We start from the raw sequence: 23,037 nt of genomic DNA, 5'->3' as shown, positions 1-23,037 counted from the left end.
TATTCCTTCAAACATACCCATTTTTGCTTTCCGATATAATGTTCTCGACTTCCACACATTCTTCAAGGCTCCCAGAATTTTCGCCCCCTCCCCCACCCTATGATCCACTTCCGCTTCCATGGTTCCATCCGCTGCCAGATCCACTCCCAGATATCTAAAACACTTCACTTCCTCCAGTTTTTCTCCATTCAAACTCACCTCCCAATTGAATTGATCCTCAACCCTACTGTACCTAATAACCTTGCTCTTATTCACATTTACTCTTAACATTCTTCTTTCACACACTTTACCAAACTCAGTCACCAGCTTCTGCAGTTTCTCACATGAATCAGCCACCAGCGCTGTATCATCAGCGAACAACAACTGACTCACTTCCCAAGCTCTCTCATCCCCAACAGACTTCATACTTGCCCCTCTTTCCAAAACTCTTGCATTCACCTCCCTAACAACCCCATCCATAAACAAATTAAACAACCATGGAGACATAAATACATACATACATAAATGCCCATACATGCACATATACACACATATACAAATAAACATATACACATTTACATATTCATGCTTACCTTCATCCATTCCTGACACTACCCCATGCTTCAGCAAGGTAGCACCAGGGAAATGGAGAAAAAAGACCACATTCATTCACACTCAGTCTTTAGCTGTCATGTGGAATGCACTGAAACCACAGCTCCCTATCCACATCCAGGCCCCATCAACCTTTCCATGGTTTACCCCAGATGTTTCACATGCCCTGGTTGAGTCCACTGACAGCACATCAACCCCAGTATGCCACATCGTTCCAGTTCACTCCAATCCTTGCACGCCTCTCACCCTCCTGTATGTTCAGTCCCCAATCACTTAAAATCTTTTTCACTCCATCCTTCCACCTCCAATTTGTTCTCCAGTTTCTCCTTGTTCCTTCTACCTATGACACATATATCCTCTTTGTCATCCTATCCTCACTCATTCTTTCCATATCTGCAAACTGTTTTAACACACTCTCTTCTACACTCTCAAACACACTCTTTTTACTTCCACACATCTCTCTTACCCTTTCATTACTTACTCTATCAAACCACCTCACACCACATATTGTCCTCACACATTTAATTTCCACCACATCCACCCTCCTCTATACAACCCTATCTAAAGCCCATGCCTTGCAACCATATAACATTGTTGGAACTACTATTCCTTCAAACATGCCCATTTTTGCTCTCCGAAATAACATTCTCTCCTTCCGCACATTCTTCATTGTTCCCAGAACCTTCACCCCCTACCCCACCCTGTGACTCACTTCCACTTCCATGGTTCCATCAATGCTAAGTCCACTCCCAGATACCTAAAACACTTCACTTACTCTAAATTTTCTCCATTCAAACTTACATCCCAATCAACTTGTCCTTCAACCCGAATAAACCTTGCCCTTATTCACATTTACTCTTAACTTTCTCCTTTCACACACTTTTCCAAACTCAGTCACCAACTCCAGCAATTTCATACTCAAATAAGCCACTAGAGCTGTATCATTGCCAAACAAGAACTGACTAACTTCCCAGGCCCTCTCATCCCAAATGGACTGCATACTTGCCCTTGTCCAAAACTCTTGCATTTACCTCCCTAACAACTCAGTCCATAAACAAATCAAACAATCATGGGAACATCACATACCACCCACCTGCGCACATAGAGTTGTGCACAGGAGGGTGGATGTGCTGGAAATGAGATGTTTGAGGACAATATGTGGTATGAGGTAGTTTGATCGAGTAAGTAATGTAAGGGTGAGAGAGATGTGTGGAAATAAAAAGAGTGTGGTTGAGAGAGCAGAAGAGGGTGTTTTGAATTGGTTTGGTCACATGGAGAGAATGAGTGGGGAAAGATTGACTAAGAGGATATATGTGTCAGAGGTGGAGGGAACGAGAAGTGGGAGACCAAATTGGAGGTAGAAAGATGGAGTGAAAAAGATTTTGAGTGATCAGGGCCTGAACATGCAGGAGGGTGAAAGGTGTGCAAGGAATAGAGTGAATTGGAACGATGTGGTATACCGGGGTCGACGTGCTGTCAGTGGATTGAACCAGGGCATGTGAAGCGTCTGGGGTAAACCATGCAAAGTGTGTGGGGCCTGGATGTGGAAAGGGAGCTGTGGTTTCGGTGCACTATTACATGACAGCTAGAGACTGAGTGTGAACAAATGGGGCCTTTGGTGTTTTTCCTAGCGCTACCTCGCACACATGAGGGGGGAGGGTGTTGTTATTCCATGTGTGGCGAGGTGGCGATGGGAACAAATAAAGGCAGACAGTATGAATTATGTACATGTGTATATATGTATATGTCTGTGTGTGTATATATATGTGTACACTGAGATGTATAGGTATGTATATTGCGCATGGGTGGACATGTATGTATATACATGTGTATGTGGGCGGGTTGGGCCATTCTTTTGTCTGTTTCCTTGCGCTACCTCGCTAACGCGGGAGACAGCGACAAAGCAAAATAAATAACAAATAATCACATACCCCTGCCATAGACCGATATTCACTGGGAACCAATCACTCTCCTCTTTTCCTTACTCGTACACATGCCTTACAACCTTGGTAAAAACTTTTCACTGCTTCTAGCAACTTACCTCCTACACCATATACTCTTACAACCTTTTAAAAACCATCTCTATCCACCCTATCATATGCCTTCTCCAGATCCATAAATGCTACATACAAATCCATTCTTCATAGCAAACACCTGATCCACACGTCCTCTACCACTTCTGAAACCACACCGCTCTTTCCCAATCTGATGCTCAGCACATGCCTTCACCCTCTCAATCAATACCCTCCTATATAATTTCCCAGGAACACTCAACAAACTTATGCTCCTGTAGTTATCACCTTTACCTTTGTACAAGGGCACTATGCATGCATTCTGCCAATCCTCAGGCACTTCACCATGATCCATACATACACTGAATATCCTTACCAACCAATCAACAACACAGTCATCCCCTTTTCTAATAAATTCTACAGCAATATCATCCAAACCCTCCACCTTGCCAGATTTCATCTTCCAAAAAGCCCTCACTAACTCTTCTCTTAACCAAATCTTTCTACCTGACCCTCTCACTTCGCACACCACCTTGACCAAAACACCCTATATTTGCCACTTTATCATCAAACACATTCAACAAACATTCAAAATACTCCCTACATCTCCTTCTCACTTCATCACTAGAAACTACTTACACCAAGAAACCAACATTATCACAGATCAAGTGACTTGCTTTTTCAAAACTATTCTCTATGGATACCTTCACTCATGCCATGTCTCAAAGAGGTAGTATAACAAAAAGAACAATACTAACTTATCCCCTGCAGCTGTGAACTCCACATACTCGTCCAGGGGTGGAGGCACCACACCTCGTGTCCACTGGGTAAAGTCGTGTACAAGGTTGATGGTCATGTTAGGATGCCAGTGGGACACAATTTCCACCTTCAAAGTTTCTGCTTTCTGCCAAATATCACAACACATCATAATCAAGATAATGGTTTGAATGATTCCCAAATATCCAACCAACCTGACATTCATATCAGAGTGATTTCATATAGTTTAAACAAAATGCCATTCCAGTACAGACTCTTTAAAAATATCTAGCATACTTCAAATTTTAAGAACACTTCTATACACATGAACAGTAATACAAAAATATCATTAAAATACTTTCTTTATGGCAGTTGAGACAGAAAAGCCAACTGTATGCTCCTATCATGGCCATCTTAGATATGCTATAAATATATAAATAATCAATTCATCTTACAACCCTAGGACCCCTTCATTGGGGCTCTGTAGCCCTCAAGGTTAAATTCCAACTAAGAGGCAAATGTTGGCCTTCTTTGCAGCATAAGTTCTTTGATGAGACTGTACTCTTTTTCATCCACTGATGATGATACAGCCTCGCTAAAGATGACTCTTCACTCACAGTGTAACCACATGCAGGTGGAGTCCAGTAATGCACTTCATGCAGGAGCAGGGAAATGATGAACCCACTTGCAGCAAAGAAATTCCATGAACAGACAGTACTCCTTACCATCCACTTACGATGATACAGCCTCTTTATAGGTGACTTTTTGCTTGTGGTGTAACTACTTGCAAGCAAAGTCATGTAACACCTAAATAATTATAAGTATACACAACATATAGACATGTATTTTTTCTTATAGTGACCAATATGGCATTGGCAAAAAGCCCCAATAATGACCATCTCATGAGGATGGAAAACAGGTTGAGAAAGTGAAATTCTTAAAGCTCTTCAGTTGTTTGTAAATTTGACTCTTAAAAGGTATAGAGGTTATAGGAAGAGAGTAAAATCAAAGAAACTTCCACAGCTTTAATGTTCCAGGGAAGAAGCTGGTATCAGGTATCGAAACAGTCAATCCTCACGTGACTGGTCTCCAAACATGGCCTAAAGGGAGCATCCGACAGATGAGAGTCACAGATCCAAGCCTCGATGGTAGGGGCATATGCAGGCACTTCATGAAAGCAATGGCTAAAATGATACCTGTAGAATAAGGAAAGGGCAACAACATAATGGAGGACAGAGAACGATGGTTAGAGAAAGGTGATGCCTGGAAGTATTTAGAGGGCTAAAGGTTTTGGTTCCACTGTCACCAATGGAGGTAAAGGATAAACAATCCCACATATGTGAGAAGTACTCCATACTGGGTTAAATAAAACTCTTGTAGATTGGTGCAGCAACTCACAAGAGAAATAATTACAGCACCTGTATAACATACCAAGCTTTGGGAAAGCAGGTTTTGTATAATGATTATGTGGGGTTTCCAAGATGATATGGTAATGCCCAAGTTTATGTTATTACAGGAATGTTTTGTGGTTGGAAATTGAGTAAACAGAAACAAGTGACATTTACAAAAAGATATGGGTAGAAATCTTTACACACTACTGATATCAACCAGGTTTCTGCTTCCCCATTTTGAAATATTGCACAGGATCAAATTAAGAGAAATGTTTTCAGTACATGAAAGAAAATGAGTATGAGTGAGGAAAAAAAGTGAATTGAAGTATGTGATGTGGAATATTCAGCATAAGAGTGAAAGGGCTATATGTTGAAGAGCAAAGATCATATAAGAAAAGAAGAGAGTAAACAATAAGACAGAACCCTGGAGAATGCCTTTGTTAATAGAATATGAGAGAAGAGTAACCCATGCAATGGACTGACTAAAAAGGACTCTACATATTATGGAACAGAGAGAAGCAGAAAAGCCAAAGAAAGAATGTTTGGAAACCAAAAACTCACGTAGGAGAGATCAGCAGTGCACCTTGAACCACAAAAGCCATACTAGTAATTGGTACTCAGAAAGAATGGATTTGAATTCTGAATGCTTGAGGAAGTGAGATCGAAGGTGTAGGTAGTAGTTGGTAGGCAGCCAACGACTTGGGAGATATTTTACCAGTACTACCCACATGGGTATCAGGAAGGGCACTATGTGCAAGCCCTGCCTTTTGACAAAATGGCAGGAGCAGTAGATAGAAGTAGGTAGGAACATTAAGACAGGAGCATTACGTAGAAGAAGTCAGTAGGAACAACAGATTGGAGCCTCAGCAAACACTGCACTAGAGTTGCCCTTTGCCAGTGGCCTGTTAAGGCTGAGGCACTAAAGGCTAAGAAGCAGCACTCGAGTTCACTAGTTATTGCTGTGGGCACACCTTAGAGGAGGTTCCAATTGGAACAGGCATCAGAGATATTGACAGACAACAGACAGATAGATAGATAGATAGATAGAGAGGTAAGGTGAGTGTTTCAAAGACTTTTGAAATAAAAGTGATAGCAATGGGGAACAGTTAGAATGGTTTTTTTAAGGATAGGCTTCACCAAGGCATGTTTCCAAGATGGGAAAGTTTGGGTTTTGAGACATAAAATAGGCAAGCAAGGATCAGATATAGTTAACATGCACACCCCATTAATATTTGAAGAGGTATGCCATCTGGGCCATGTAACTTCTCCACTTGGAAGATGGAAAAGTTTTGGAAGACCATGAAAGAGGAAAATATAGGAGAGGGTATAAATTCAATATATGGGAGAGGAAGACTAGAAATGGAAGCATCCAAGTAGAATTTGGGGAGAATAAGGTGCTTCAAAAGTTGGAGAGCTAGCAACACATTGATAAAGTCAGAAGAAAGTTAAAGAGGCTGAATTACAAAAATTATTGGAGATGCCTTTGGTTAAGAGTCAGGAATATCTTTTTTTTTCTTTTTTTCAAACTATTCGCCATTTCCCGCGTTAGCGAGGTAGCGTTAAGAACAGAGGACTGGGCCTTTGAGGGAATATCCTCACTTGGCCCCCTTCTCAGTACACTTTCTATAATGGTATGCTTCACTTCATGACAGAGCAGCTTTGCAGTGATTCCAAGAAAAATGAAAGCACAATCGGATTCAGGCAAAGGGATGTGTTTCCTGGCATGATATGCTTTGTCTATGATGCAAATGGTAACAGAACATGATAGATCAAACCATGATTGGAGGCAGAAAAATCTGGCCGAAGGAAAAAAAGACTCCATCCCAGCTACAATAACTTTCATTATACAGTCAGCACAGTTGATGGCATCTTAGCCAGTGAAGCAGTACCCATCAAAAGGAAAGTCAAAAGAGAAGCTAGGCAGGGATAACCTGTGGGGTCTCCCTAAGTGCCAGAGTTGGTATTTCGAGGAGGAGAAAGGGGCAGGGAGTTGGCATGCCCGCATGCCCTATTAAAAGTGATGGTGATACCACTATAGTCAATGGACCTAAAGGGAGCAGAAATAGCCTAAGAATAGTGGAAGGGCTCAGTGGAAAAAAGAAAGAGTGTTCAACAAGTAGTGGTGTAGGCATTTGTTCCAGATTATTACAAAGGGAAAACGAAAGGTTCTCAACTCCATCAGAACATCCCCATGCATAGTAATCCTTTCTATCAAACATGGGACACCCTCAGCACTTACGTAGCCATGTCTACCAGGTTGATCCACAGTTCATTAAGTGTACTGATATTGTTTTCAGCTATGAGGAGTGAGTATTGGGAACAGAGCAGTTGGTTTTTGGTGTTTTCATTGTGGTAGTTGCATTGTGGGCATGAAAGATCTTGAGATATGTTAATTTGGGGTTTATTGTGTTATAGGAATGTTGAATGTGTTTGATGACAGAGTGGCAGATATAGGGTGTTTTGGTCGAGGTGGTGTGCAAAGTGAAAGGGTTGGGGAAAATGATTTGGTAAACAGAGAAGAGGTAGTAAAAGCTTTGCGGAAGATGAAAGCCGGCAAGGCAGCAGGTTTGGATGGTATTGCAGTGGAATTTATTAAAAAAGGGGGTGACTGTATTATTGACTGGTTGGTAAGGTTATTTAATGTATGTATGACTCATGGTGAGGTGCCTGAGGATTGGCGGAATGTGTGCATAGTGCCACTGTACAAAGGCAAAGGGGATAAGAGTGAGTGCTCAAATTACAGAGGTATAAGTTTGTTGAGTATTCCTGGTAAATTATATGGGAGGGTATTGATTGAGAGGGTGAAGGCATGTACAGAGCATCAGATTGGGGAAGAGCAGTGTGGTTTCAGAAGTGGTAGAGGATGTGTGGATCAGGTGTTTGCTTTGAAGAATGTATGTGAGAAATACTTAGAAAAGCAAGTGGATATGTATGTAGCATTTATGGATCTGGGGAAGGCATATGATAGAGTTGATAGAGATGCTCTGTGGAAGGTATTAAGAATATATGGTGTGGGAGGCAAGTTGTTAGAAGCAGTGAAAAGTTTTTATCGACGATGTAAGGCATGTGTACGTGTAGGAAGAGAGGAAAGTGATTGGTTCTCAGTGAATGTAGGTTTGAGGCAGGGGTGTGTGATGTCTCCATGGTTGTTTAATTTGTTTATGGATGGGGTTGTTAGGGAGGTAAATGCAAGAGTTTTGGAAAGAGGGGCAAGTATGAAGTCTGTTGGGGATGAGAGAGCTTGGGAAGTGAGTCAGTTGTTGTTCGCTGATGATACAGCGCTGGTGGCTGATTCATGTGAGAAACTGCAGAAGCTGGTGACTGAGTTTGGTAAAGTGTGTGAAAGAAGAAAGTTAAGAGTAAATGTGAATAAGAGCAAGGTTATTAGGTACAGTAGGGTTGAGGGTCAAGTCAATTGGGAGGTAAGTTTGAATGGAGAAAAACTGGAGGAAGTAAAGTGTTTTAGATATCTGGGAGTGGATCTGGCAGCGGATGGAACCATGGAAGCGGAAGTGGATCATAGGGTGGGGGAGGGGGCGAAAATCCTGGGAGCCTTGAAGAACGTGTGGAAGTCGAGAACATTATCTCGGAAAGCAAAAATGGGTATGTTTGAAGGAATAGTGGTTCCAACAATGTTGTATGGTTGCGAGGTGTGGGCTATGGATAGAGTTGTGCGCAGGAGAATGGATGTGCTGGAAATGAGATGTTTGAGGACAATGTGTGGTGAGAGGTGGTTTGATCGAGTAAGTAACATAAGGGTAAGAGAGATGTGTGGAAATAAAAAGAGCGTGGTTGAGAGAGCAGAAGAGGGTGTTTTGAAATGGTTTGGGCACATGGAGAGAATGAGTGAGGAAAGATTGACCAAGAGGATATATGTGTCGGAGGTGGAGGGAACGAGGAGAAGTGGGAGACCAAATTGGAGGTGGAAAGATGGAGTGAAAAAGATTTTGTGTGATCGGGGCCTGAACATGCAGCAGGGTGAAAGGAGGGCAAGGAATAGAGTGAATTGGATCGATGTGGTATACCGGGGTTGACGTGCTGTCAGTGGATTGAATCAGGGCATGTGAAGCGTCTGGGGTAAACCATGGAAAGCTGTGTAGGTATGTATATTTGCGTGTGTGGACGTATGTATATACATGTGTATGGGGGTGGGTTGGGCCATTTCTTTCGTCTGTTTCCTTGCGCTACCTCGCAAACGCGGGAGACAGCGGCAAAAAAAAAAAAAAAAAAAAAAAAAGGAATGCACGATATCCAGACCATGGACAACATAGTGTAACTTATATATGTCTAAGGAATGTAGTTTCAGATGGGCGTATGTCTCATCAGATAATGTTTAATGCTGAGCAGGAGTGATTTGCCATTCCAGGCGATGGAGGTAAGCATGATGGATTTGTGCCTTTAAGGTTAAAAGGATGACTGAACACTTCTGTGGAGATGTAGGCACTCTGTACAGGGGTACACATATTCCAACTGTGTAAAGTGGTGGTGCATTTTGTTGTTGCTATATCTATCTATTCATTTACAATATCCCGAGACCAATTTGTAAGAAAGAGTCCTGGTGTTACCCAGCTCAAGGCTGCACTACTTCCAGAAGCAGGGAAATGTATGCTCCTCTGGAGGGAGAATTTCCTTGATGAGACCTTACTCCCAAAGAAGGCAGAGTCAGTTATATCTATTTTTTTCATGCTTGTCCACCATTTCCCATGATAGTGAGGTTGCAACAGGTACAGACAAAGAATGGCCTCATTTACTCACATTCACTGAAAAGCTGAAGAAGTTGCTTAAATGATTTAGACATATGGAGATGATGAGGGAAGAGGGTGACTAAGAGGGTATACATGTCAGGTATGGAGGGAACAAGGAAAAAGGGAAAACCATGGGAAAAGGTGGAGGGATGGAGTGAAAGATACTTTGAATGTTTAGGGCTGGAACATGCATGTGGGACTGAGTGAAATGGAGCAATATGGTAAACAGGGGGTGACATGTTCTCAACAGGCTGAGCCTGAGCTATGAAGGGGTCAGGGGAAAACTATAGCAAGGTTTGTGGGGCCTGGCTGTGGATAAAGGGCTGTGGTTTCAGTGAAAATGACTCCCCCTTTTCCTTGACCCTTCAACCTGTGAAATATATCCTCTTTCTCAACCTCTTCATTCATTTTCTCCATATGTCAAAACTATTTCAACGCACCTTGTTACCACATTCTTCTCCTGCCCTATCATTATTTACTTGATTAACCCTTCTTATACCATATATTGTCCTCAAACATTTTATTTCTGACACATTCATCCTCACACTGCACACATGCCTTACTATCTTAATAAGGCTAACACTGCTTCTAGGAGCTCTCCTCCCACAATATATTTTCATAACACCTTCCACAAAGCATCTCGATCATATGCTTTCTCTAGACACCTGAATACCACACAAATATTCTGTTTCTCTATTTTTCACACACAAGTATTTCTTCGGTGAAAATACCTGATCCACACACCCTCCACCACTCCCAAAACCAAACTGTCCCTCCCAACTTCATGATTTGAGCATGCCATCATCCACTCAATCACCACTCTCCCATACAACTTACAAGGAACACTAAACAAACTCAGACTTCTTTATCTCATACAATTGCCATAATCCCTCTTGCCTTTATACAATGGCATTATACAGGCATTCTTCCAAACCTCAGGCACTTCACTTCAATCCACACATACAATGAAAATTCTAACTAATCAAGCAACAACACAGCCACCCACTTTCTTATGAAATTCAACTGCAATACTATATACTCCAGCCACCTTGCCACATTTCACCTTACACAAAGCTTTCACCACCTCTTTTCACCACACCACTCACCAAGACTCTCTCACTCTGCATACTTACTTGACCCAATTACCCTATATCTACCACCCTATCCTGAAATACTTTCAACAATCCTTCAAAATACTCATTTCATCTCCTCTTCACCTTATCACAACCTGCTACTTCCTAATTTGCCCCCTTTTTTCATTCCTTTTTCCATATCTGTTCATTGTTTCCCACTTTAGAAAGGTAGCACTTGTAAACAATGAAGAAAAAACCTCATTTGCCCACATCCATTCTCTAGCAGGCATGCATATGCATGAAAACTGCAGCTCCCTATCCACAACAAGGCTTCACAGACCTTTCTGTGGTTTCTCCTGACCACTTCATATCCCCTGGTTCAGTCCAGTGATAGCCCATCACTCCTTGTATTCTATCCCATGCAATCCTTCTATTCTCCTGAAAGTTCAAGCCCCAAACACTCAATTTTTTTCTACTCTGTCCTTCTGTCTCCAATTCAGTGTCCCACTTCTCCTTGTCCCTTCCCCTTCTGACACATATATCCTCTTCCTCAACCTCTCCTTACTCATTCTCTCCAAGTGATCAAGCTATTTCAGCACACCCTCTCCAGCTCCCTCAAGTATACTATCATTACCACACCTCCTTCTTACCCTATAATTTCTAAATCAACCCAACTCATACCATATGTTGTCCTCAAGTATTTCATTTCCAACACAAGCCTTTCATCCATAGAAAACTGTCGGGACTACTAAACTTTCCAGCATGCCTATCCCCACCTTCCTAGATAATGACTCATCTTTCCGCATACTCTTCAATGCAGATAAGACCTTCACCTCTCATCCACTCCATGGCTCACTTCATCCCCTTCCAGGTATCTAGAACAACTCTTCCTCCAAGATTTCCCCATTCAAACTCACACTCCAACTAACCTCTTTGCACTGGTAACCTAATAACCTTGATTTTATTCACATTTACTCTCAACTTTCTCCTCTCGCACATTATCCCAAACTCAGACAACAAATTCTGCAGTCTCTTATTTAAATCTGCCACCAGCAGACAACAAATGACTTACTTTCCAGGCTCCCTTCCCCAATATACACTGCATAACTGCTCCTCTATCCAAGACACTTGCATTTTACTCCTTCAACACCCAATCCACAAACAAATTAAACAGCCAAAGTGACATCCAACACCCCTGCTACAGACACACCTTTAAGTGGAACCACTCACCCACCTCTCTACCAACCTGCATAAATGCCTTACCATACTCAACAAAATTTCACTGCTGCTTACAGCTTTTATCCATACAATACATCTGTAACAACTTCCAAAAGGCATCTCTGTCAACATTGTCATAAGCTTTCTCTATCTGTAAATGCACCTGTAAATACTTCTGTTTCTCTAGGTATTTCTCACACAGATTCTCAAAGCAACCACCTGATCCACACATCCTCTACCACTTCAGAAATTACATTGTTCCTCCCTATTTTATACTTTGTACAACCCATCATCTCTCTCAATCACCACTGTCCTATAGAACTTACATTGTATACTCAGCAATCTTATATCCGTAATTCTGACATTCACCTTAGTCTCCCTTGTTGGCACTATACAGGCATTCCACCAATCTTGAAGCACCTCAACATTAGCCATACATACTTATAAAGTATCATATGTAACAGCCCAATCTTAAAGTCCCATGAAAACAAAATATTACCCTTATCTCCTCTTCTGACAGCTTAGTTTCTCCTGTGATCAGATTACTTGTCTTCTTGTAGCGACGCCTCTTATATTTATTGAGACGCTGTGTGCTGTATAGCGTGTACTTCTTGTTATAAAGACTTTCACCTACATCTGGATTAGGGGAGAATCCACTCTTCACGAAGTATACATGGATATACAAAGAGCCATTGTTCCGTAACCGCTGGGGAAATGAAGATACAATTAACATGAAAATAAAAACAAACATATGTTTATAAAAAAAATCATCTGTATCTAACAAAGTGAAAGAATGAAATAATGTAGTCATGCTGAAAAAGATGATAAATTCTAGCTTACCTCAGAGGCAGGAAAAGTAACAGAATGTGTATAAGTTCCATCACCATTTGGTCCACCAGTCCAGTCTCCATAAATAATATCTTCTTTGAACCACAATAAAGCCTTTGGGTCATCAAACTCTGTGAAGTAGTCAGAGTCAGACTTATACACATAAAGGTCAAGATAGGTTCCATCCTGCAATAGATTCACAGCTGGGATACGCCCACTGGCATGCACCTGCCCTTCTGATCCAACCTGAACCTGGGGACCAGTGGGTTGCTGAGGACGTCTGTAAGCATTAAAAAAAGGTTTGAGCTACTCCAAGCATTAATGTTTAACTGACATAACTGCAATACACAAATTATGAGTTCATGCATTTTTCATTTAGGTACAGTTACCAACAATCACTCTTAAGTTTACTCTGTACCCACACATCATAAGGAAACTTATGCAATGACAGTAAATGGCAAAGCATTCTCAGTCATACACACTTCTTCCTATCTATTTTGTATCTCTGACACACTTTCTCTCTGGGAACTCTCACCAAGGGGTGGCTGTGGCCAAAGAGTTTCCTCTTATCCTTGTCCTTATACATCTTCATCACAAACACCATTTCACACCATTTCTTTCCCTCCAGTATTTTTTCACTCTATTTCTCCATATAATCTCCATCCTCCATTCTTTCCACATTCCCAATCCACCTCAAAGTATTAAGTTTTGCCCATTCTACCACTCCAAAATTCATTTCCTACCAAATCTCTCATATATCCCCTCATTTCTTTCTCTGCTCCATCTAGTCATACCACATGCTCCTCTCAAATTGCTTATTTCCACAGCCTGGGTTCTTGACCTCAGTGAATCATTCCATGTCCATATTTCAGCTACATAGGTCATGGTCAGAGGGACTAGGCTGTCCCTTAATCCTTAGTTCACTGCCATACTTATGCCTCTACTCTTCAACATTTTATTAAGGGACCCAATGATTCTTCTACCATGTACTGCTCTCTCCTTTATCTCATGTTCCGTATCACCAAACATATTCAAAGTAGCTTACAAATATTTAAACTGTCACCTTTTCCTGTCTTTCTACCCCTATATCTATAACACAGTTTAATATATTTTCATCTCTCACTCTATATGGCTTTGCGAAAGCTATACAATCACTGTTTCCTTGCAATCACCGTTACTTTACTTTTACTCACATTTACTTGAAGTACCTATGTTTACATTCATCACCATCACTTTACTTTTACTCACATTTACTTGAAGTACCTATGTTTACATTCATCATAAAACATTCTTACACCCTTCTGCAACTCCTCATCACTCTCAGCAAACAACACTACCATCCACAAACAGACTTGCCACTAGCCACTATACATTGTTGGAACTACTATTCCTTCAAACATACCCATTTTTGCTCTCTGAGATAACGTTCTCTCCTTCCACACATCATCGTTCCCAGAACCTTCAACCCATTCCCCACCCTGTGACTCACTTCTGCTTCCTTGGTTCCACTGGCTACCAAGTCCACTCCCAGATATCTAAAACACTTCACTTCCTCCAATCTTTCTCCATTCAAATTTACATCCCTCAACCCTGCTGAACCTAATAACCTTGCTCTAATTTACATTTACTCTCAACTTTCTCCTTTAACACACTTTTCCAAACTAAGTCACCAACTTCTGCAGTTTCTCACTCAAATCAGCCACCTGTGCAGTATCATTGGCAAACAACAATCGACTCACTTCCCAGGCCCTTTCATCCCCAGCAGATTGCATACTCACTCCTCTCTCCAAAACTCTTGCATTTATCTCCCTATCCACCCCATCCATAAATAAATTAAACAACCATGGGGACATCACACACCTCTGCTGCAAACCAACCTTCACAGGGAACCAATCACTCTCTTTTCTTCCTACTCGTACACATGCCTTACATCATTGGTAAAAACTTTCTGCTTCTAGCAGCTTACCTCCAATGCCATATACTCTTAAGACCTTCCACAAAGCATATATATATCCACCCTATCATATGCCTTCCCCAGATCCATAAATGCTACATACAAATCCATCTGTTTTTCTAAGTACTTCTCACACACATTCATCAAAGCAAACTCCTGATCCACACATACTCAACCACTTCTGAAACCACACTGCTCCTCCCTAATCTGATGCTCTGTACATGCCTTCACCCTCTCAATCAATACCCTCCCATACAATTTCCCAAGTATACTCAACAAACTTATGCCTCTGTAGTTTGAACACTTACTTTATCTCCTTTGCCTAATCTGATGCTCTGTACATGCCTTCACCCTCTCAATCAATACCCTCCCATACAATTTCCCAAGTATACTCATCAAACTTATGCCTCTGTAGTTTGAACACTTACTTTATCTCCTTTGCCTCTGTATAATGGCACTACACATGCATTCTGCCAATCCTCAGGCACTTCACCATGATCCATACATACAGTGAATATCCTTACCAACAAATCAACAAAACAGCTCACCCCATTTCTTAATAAGTCCAACTGTAATACCATCCAAACCTGCCACCTTGCCAGATTTCATCTTCTGCAAAGCTTTCACTACCTCTTCTCTCTTAACCAAATCATCCTCCCTGACCCTCTCACTTTGCACACCATCCCAACCAAAGCACCCGACATCTGCCACTTTAAATTACTCACTCCATCTCCTCACTTCATCACTACCCCCTTGCCCCCTTCACCGATGTTCCCATTTGTTCTCATCTTACGCATGATATTTACCTCTTTCTTAGACATCTTTTTATTCACCCTAAAGTTTAATGATACTTTCTCACCCCAACTCTCATTTGCCCTCTTTTTCAACCCTTGCACCTTCCTCTTGACCTCCTGCCGTTTTCTCTTCTACATCTCCAAGTCATTTGCACTCCTTCCTTGTAAGTATCATCCAAATGCCTCTCTTTTCTCCTTCACTAATAACTTGACTTTTTCATCCCACCACTCACCCTTTCTAATCTGCCCACCTCCCACCTTTCTCATGCCACATGCATCTTTTGCACAAGCCATCACTGCTTCCCTAAGTACATCCCATGCCTCATCCACTCCCCTCACATCATATGCTCTCATCTTTTGCCATTCTATACTCAATCTCTCCTGGTACTTCCTCACACAAGTCTCATTTCCAAGCTCACTTACTCTCACCACTCTCTTCTCCCCAACATTTTCTCTTCTGTTTTTTGAAAACCTCTACAAATCTTCACCTTCACCTCCACAAGATGGTGATAAGACATCCCACCAGCTGCCCCTTTCAGTACATTAACATCCAAAAGTCTCTCTTTTACATGCTTATCAATTCACACATAATCTAATAATGCCCTTTGACCATCTGTCCTACTCTCATACTTATACTCGTGTATATCTCTCTTTTTAAACCAGGTACTCCCAATCACCAGTCTTTGTTCAGCACAAAAATCCATAAGCTCTTTACCAGATACAGTAACATGTTTCTCGTGCTTGGTGAGCTTCTCAAATGAATGAATGTTCAGGTTGCAATACTGCTAGCTGTACAAGACATCCTTCCTAATAGTTTAATATATCTCATTGAGCAATCATGTTCATATTCCCAATTGTTCCATTGTTCATACACATCTACTAAATATATAATATACATATATATACATAAGTATACATATGTAAGTAGGAGAGATGGCCAGAAAACATTAGTGGAATATGTGTTAATTGATAGGCATGTGAAAGAGAGACTTTTGGATGTTAATGTGCTGAGAGAGGCAACTAGAGGTATATCTGATCATTATCTTGTGGAGGCAACGTGAAGATTTGTATAGGTTTTCAGAAAAGAAGAGAGAATGTTGGGGTGAAGAGAGTGGTGAGAGTAAGTGAGCTTAGAAAGGAGACTTGTGTGAGGAAGTACCAGTAGAGACAAGTGCAGAATGGAAAAAGGTGAGGGCAAATGACGTAAGGAGAGTGGAGGAGGAATGGGATGTATTTACGGAAGCAGTAATGTCATGCGCAAAAGATGCCTGTGACATGAGAAAGGTGGGAGAAGGGCAGATTAGAAAGGGTAGTGAGTGGTGGGATGAAGAAGTAATTTTGTCAGTGAAAGAGAGGAGAGAGGCGTTTGGATGATTTTTGCAGGGAAGTAGTGCGAATGACTGGGAGATGTATAGAAGAAAGAGGCAGGAGGTCAAGAGAAAGGTGTAAGAAGTGAAAAAGAGGGCAAGTGATAATTGGAGTGAGAAAGTATCATTAACTTTTAGGGAGAATAAAAAGATGTTTTGGAAGGAGGTAAATAAAGTGTGTAAGACAAGAGAACAAACGGGAACAATGGTGAAGTGGGTTAATGGGGAGGTAATAACAAGAAGTGGTGTAGTGAGAAGGAGATGGAGTGAGTATTTTGAAGGTTTGTTGAATGTGTTTGATGACAGAGTGGTAGATATAGGGTGTTTTGGTCGAGGTGGTGTGCGAAGTAAGAGAGTCAGGGAGAATGGTTTGGTAAACAAACAAGAGGTAGTGGAAGCTTTGTAGAAGATGAAAGCTGGCAAGGCGGCAGGTTTGGATGGTATTGCAGTGGAATTTATTAAAAAAGGGGGTGACTGTATTATTGACTGGTTGGTAAGGTTATTTAATGTATGTATGGTTCATGGTAAGTGCCTGAGGACTGTTGGAATGCATGCATAGTGTCATTGTACAAAGGCAAAGGGGATAAAGGCGAGTGTTCAAATTACAGATGTATAAGTTTGTTGAGTATTCCTGGGACATTATATGGGAGGGTATTGATTGACAGGGTAAAGGCATGTACAGAGCATCAGATTGGGAAAGAGCAGTGTGGTTTCAGAAGTGGAAGAGGATGTGTGAATCAGGTGTTTGCTTTGAAGAATGTATATGAAATATACTTAGAAAAACAGATGGATTTGTAAGTACCATTCACAGATCTGGAGAAGGCATATGATAGAGTTGATAGAGATGCTATGTGGAAGGTATTAAGAGTATATGGTGAGGAGGGTAAGTTGCTAGAAGCAGTGAAAAGTTTTTATCAAGGATGTAAGCATGTGTACAAGAAGGAAGAGAGGAAAGTGACTGGTTCCCAGTGAATGTCGTTTGCAGCAGGGGTGCATGATGTCTCCATGGTTGTTTAATCTGTTTATAGATGGGGTTGTTGGGGAGGTAAATGCAAGAATTTTGGAGAAAGGGGCAAGTATGTAGTCTGTTGTGGATGAGAGGGCTTGGGAAGTGATTCAGTTGTTGTTCACTGATGATACAGCGCTGGTGACTGATTTGAGTGAAAAACTGCAAAAGTTGGTGACGGAGTTTGGTAAAGTGTGTGAAAGAAGAAAGCTGAGAGCAAATGTGAATAAGTGCAAGGTTATTAGGTTCAGTAGGGTTGAGGGACAAGTTAATTGGGAGGTAAGTTTGAATGGAGAAAAACTGGAGGAAGTGAAGTGTTTTACATATCTAGGAGTGGATTTAGCAGCAGATGGAACCATAGAAGAGGAAGTGAGTCACAGGGTGGGGGAGGGGGCGAAGGTTCTGGGAGCATTGAAGAATGAGTGGAAGGCGAGAACTTTATCTTGGAGAGCAAAAATGGGTATGTTTGAAGGAATAGTGGTTCCAACAATGTTATATAGTTGCGAAGCATGGGCTATAGATAGAGTTGAGCGGAGGAGGGTGAGTGTGTTGGAAATGAAGTGCTTGAGGACAATATGTGGTGTGAGGTGGTTTGATCAAGTAAGTAATGAAAGGGTAAGAGAGATGTGTGGTAATAAAAAGTGTGTGGTTGAGAAAGCAGAAGAGAGTGTACTGAAATGGTTTGGTCGCATAGAGAGACTGATTGAGGACTGCTTGACAAAGAGGATATATGTGTCAGAGGTGGAGGGAACAAGGAGAAGTGGGAGAACAATTGGAGGTGGAAGGATGGAGTGAAAAAGATTCTGAGCGATTGGGACCTGAACATACAGGAGGGTGAAAGGTGTTCAAGGAATAGAGTGAATTCGAACGATGTGGTATACCAGGGTTGACATGGTGTCAATGGATTGAACCAGGGCATGTGAAGTGCCTGGGGTAAACCATGGAAAGTTTTGTGGGGCCTGGATGTGGAAAGGAAGCTGTGGTTTTGGTGCATTACACAGGACGGTTATAGACTGAGCGTGAACAAATGTTGCCTTTGTTGTCTTTTCCTAGCGCTACCTCACGTGCACACGGTGGGAGGGGGGTGCCATTTCATATGTGGCAGGGTGGCAATGGGAATGGGTGAAGGCAGCATGTATGAACATGTACCTGGGTATAAATATATCTATTTTATTTTTTTTTATTTATTTTGCTTTGTCGCTGTCTCCCACGTTAGTGAGATAGCGCAAGGAAACAGACGAAAGAATGGCCCAACCCACCCACATACACATGTATATACATACACGTCCACACACGCAAATATACATACCTATACATCTCAATGTACACATATAGGTCCACACACAGACATATACATATATACACATGTACATAATTCATACTGTCTGCCTTTATCTATTCCCATCGCCACCTCACCACACATAGAATAACAACCCCCTCCCCCCTCATGTGTGCCAGGTAGCGCTAGGAAAAGACAACAAAGGCCCCATTCGTTCACACTCAGTCTCTAGCTGTCATGTAATAATGCACCGAAACCACAGCTCCCTTTCCACATCCAGGCCCCACACAACTTTCCATGGTTTACCCCAGATGCTTCACATACCCTGGTTCAATCCATTGACAGCACGTCGACCCCGGTATACCACATCATTCCAATTCAATCTATTCCTTGCACGCCTTTCACCCTCCTGCATGTTCAGGCCCCGATCACTCAAAATCTTTTTCACTCCATCTTTCCACCTCCAATTTGGTCTCCCACTTCTCCTCGTTCCCTCCACTTCTGACACATATATCCTCTTGGTCAATCTTTCCTCACTCATTCTCTCCATGTGACCAAACCATTTCAAAACACCCTCTTCTGCTCTCTCAACCACACTCTTTTTACTTCCACACATCTCTCTTACCCATACATTACTTACTCGATCAAACAACCTCACACCACATATTGTTCTCAAACATCTCATTTCCAGCACATCCACCCTCCTGCGCACAACTCTATCCATAGCCCATGCCTCGCAACCATACAACATTGTTGGAACCGCTCTTTCTTCAAACATACCCATTTTTGCTTTCTGAGATAATGTTCTCGACTTCCAAACATTCTTCAAGGCTCCCAGAATTTTCGCCCCCTATGATTCACTTCTGCTTTCATGGTTCCATCTGCTGCCAAATCCACTCCCAGATATCTAAAACACTTTACTTCCTCCAGTTTTTCTCCATTCAAACTTACCTCCCAACTGACTTGACCCTCAACCCTACTGTACCTAATAACCTTGCTCTTATTCACATTTACTCTTAACTTTCTTCTCTCACACACTTTACCAAACTCAGTCACCAGCATCTGCAGTTTCTCACATGAATCAGCCACCAGCGCTGTATCATCAGCGAACAACAACTGACTCACTTCCCAAGCTCTCTCATCCCCAACAGACTGCATACTTGCCCCTCTTTCCAACACTCTTGCATTCACCTCCCTAACAACCCCATCCATAAACAAATTAAACAACCATGGAGACATCACACACCCCTGCCGCAAACCTACATTCACTGAGAACCAATCACTTTCCTCTCTTCCTACACATACACATGCCTTACATCCTCGATAAAAACTTTTCACTGCTTCTAACAACTTGCCTCCCACACCATATATTCTTAATACCTTCCACAGAGCATCTCTATCAACTCTATCATATGCCTTCTCCAGATCCATAAATGCTACATACAAATCCATTTGCTTTTCTAAGTATTTCTCACATACATTCTTCAAAGCAAACACCTGATCCACACATCCTCTACCACTTCTGAAACCACACTGCTTTTCCCCAATCTGATGTTCTGTACTTGCCTTTACCTTCTCAATCAATACCCTCCCATATAATTTCCCAGGAATACTCAACAAATTTATACCTCTGTAATTTGAGCACTCACTCTTATCCCCTTTGCCTTTGTACAATGGCACTATGCAAGCATTCCGCCAATCCTCAGGCACCTCACCATGAGTCATACATACATTAAATAACCTTACCAACCAGTCAACAATACAGTCACCACCTTTTTTAATAGATTCCACTGCAATACCATCCAAACCTGCTGCCTTGCTGGCTTTCATCTTCCGCAAAGCTTTTACTACCTCTTCTCTGTTTACCAAATCATTTTCCTTAACCCTCTCACTTTGCACACCATCTCGACCAAAACACCCTATATCTGCCACTCTATCATCAAACACATTCAACAAACCTTCAAACTACTCACTTCATCTCCTTCTCACATCACCACTACTTGTTATCACCTCCCCATTAGCCCCCTTCACTGAAGTTCCCATTTGCTCCCTTGTCTTACGCACTTTATTTACCTCCTTCCAAACCATCCTTTTATTCTCCCTAAAATTTAATGGTACTCCTCAACTCAACTCTCATTTGCCCTCTTTTTCACTTCTTGCACCTTTCTCTTGACCTCCTGCCTCTTTCTTTTATACATCTCCCATTCATTTGCATTTCTTCCCTGCAAAAATCGTCCAAATGCCTCTCTCTTCTCTTTCACTAATAATCTTACTTCTTCATCCCACCACTCACTACCCTTTCTAATCAACCCACCTCCCACGCTTCTCATGCCACAAGCATCTTTTGTGCAAGCCATCACTGATTCCCTAAATACATCCCATTCCTCCCCGACTCCCCTTACCTCCTTTGTTCTCACCTTTTTCCATTCTGTACTCAGTCTCTCCTGGTACTTCCTCACACAAGTCTCCTTCCCAAGCTCACTTACTCTCACCACCCTCTTCACCCCAACATTCTCTCTTCTTTTCTGAAAACCCCTACAAATCTTCACCTTCGCCTCCACAAGATAATGATCAGACATCCCTCCAGTTGCACCTCTCAGCACATTAACATCCAAAAGTCTCTCTTTCGCGCGCCTATCAATTAACACGTAATCCAATAACGCTCTCTGGCCACCTCTCCTACTTACATACGTATACTTATGCATATCTCGCTTTTTAAACCAGGTATTCCCAATCACCAGTCCTTTTTCAGCACATAAATCTACAAGCTCTTCACCATTTCCATTTACAACACTGAACACCCCATGTATACCAATTATTCCCTCAACTGCCACATTACTCACCTTTGCATTCAAATCACCCATCACTATAACCCGGTCTTGTGCATCAAAACCACTAACACACTCATTCAGCTGATCCCAAAACACTTGCCTCTCATGATCTTTCTTCTCATACCCAGGTGCATATGCACCAATAATCACCCATCTCTCTCCATCAACTTTCAGTTTTACCCATATCAATCTAGAATTTACTTTCTTACACTCTATCACATACTCCCACAACTCCTGTTTCAGGAGTAGTGCTACTCCTTCCCTTGCTCTTGTCCTCTCACTAACCCCTGACTTTAATCCCAAGACACTTCCAAACCACCCTTCCCCTTTACCCTTGAGCTTCGTTTCACTCAGAGCCAAAACATCCAGGTTCCTTTCCTCAAACATACTACCTATCTCTCCTTTTTTCTCATCTTGGTTACATCCACACACATTTAGACACCCCAATCTGAGCCTTCGAGGAGGATGAGCACTCCCCGCGTGACTCCTTCTTCTGTTTCCCCTTTTAGAAAGTCAAAATACAAGGAGGGGAGGGTTTCTGGCCCCCCACTCCCGTCCCCTTTAGTCGCCTTATACGACACGTGAGGAATGCGTGGTAAGTATTCTTTCTCCCCTAAATATACCTGTCTGTGTATATATATGTTGAAATGTATAAGTATGTATATGTGCATGTGTGGGCGTTTATGTATATACATGTGTATGTGGGTGGGTTGGGCCATTCTTTCATCTGTTTCCTTGCACTACCTCACTAACGCGGGAAACAGTGACTAGGTATAATAAATAAAATAAATAAATATACATTATCCTTGTCTAGTAAATTTTCTTTACTGCCTAGGCATCACAAAATTATGTACTATCCTCCATGAATTCTGATGGTCACTGATGAGCTGAGATGAAAATATATTAACAAAGGATAAGGAAAAACTATCTGAGTTACCATAAATTGCTTTCAGACTCGCTACTCTACTGTTTACCATGCCTGGGATTTTCCATTGCCCCAGTCTTCATACAGCAGTCAACTGCCACAGGTATACTATGCTGTACACAGCATATAAGCACTGAACAGGGTAACCAAGTAATAACAGAAACCTGAAAGGAGTGATTATTAAAATCTTGAAGAAAAGACCAAACTCATGGTTTAATACTGTTCTACATATACTTAAGAAAGACAGCCATGCAATATGCATGGCAG

The 23,037-nt window shown here is 41.7% G+C and overlaps 1 protein-coding gene across 1 annotated transcript in view; it reads right to left on the bottom strand.

The window, feature by feature from the left end:
* Positions 1-23,037, bottom strand: part of LOC139758522 (putative lipid scramblase CLPTM1) — a 192,902-nt gene that overhangs the window by 163,179 nt on the left and 6,686 nt on the right. Inside the window, 3 exon segments of the mRNA XM_071680042.1 lie at positions 3,362-3,507; positions 12,286-12,492; positions 12,627-12,894. Coding sequence (XP_071536143.1) covers positions 3,362-3,507; positions 12,286-12,492; positions 12,627-12,894 — 621 coding nt within the window.

Source organism: Panulirus ornatus, chromosome 30 (assembly GCF_036320965.1).
Source record: "Panulirus ornatus isolate Po-2019 chromosome 30, ASM3632096v1, whole genome shotgun sequence".
In the NCBI taxonomy this organism is placed as follows: domain Eukaryota; kingdom Metazoa; phylum Arthropoda; class Malacostraca; order Decapoda; family Palinuridae; genus Panulirus; species Panulirus ornatus.
Note: the sequence above shows the minus strand (reverse complement) of the source record. Positions and strands in the feature narration are given on the sequence as shown.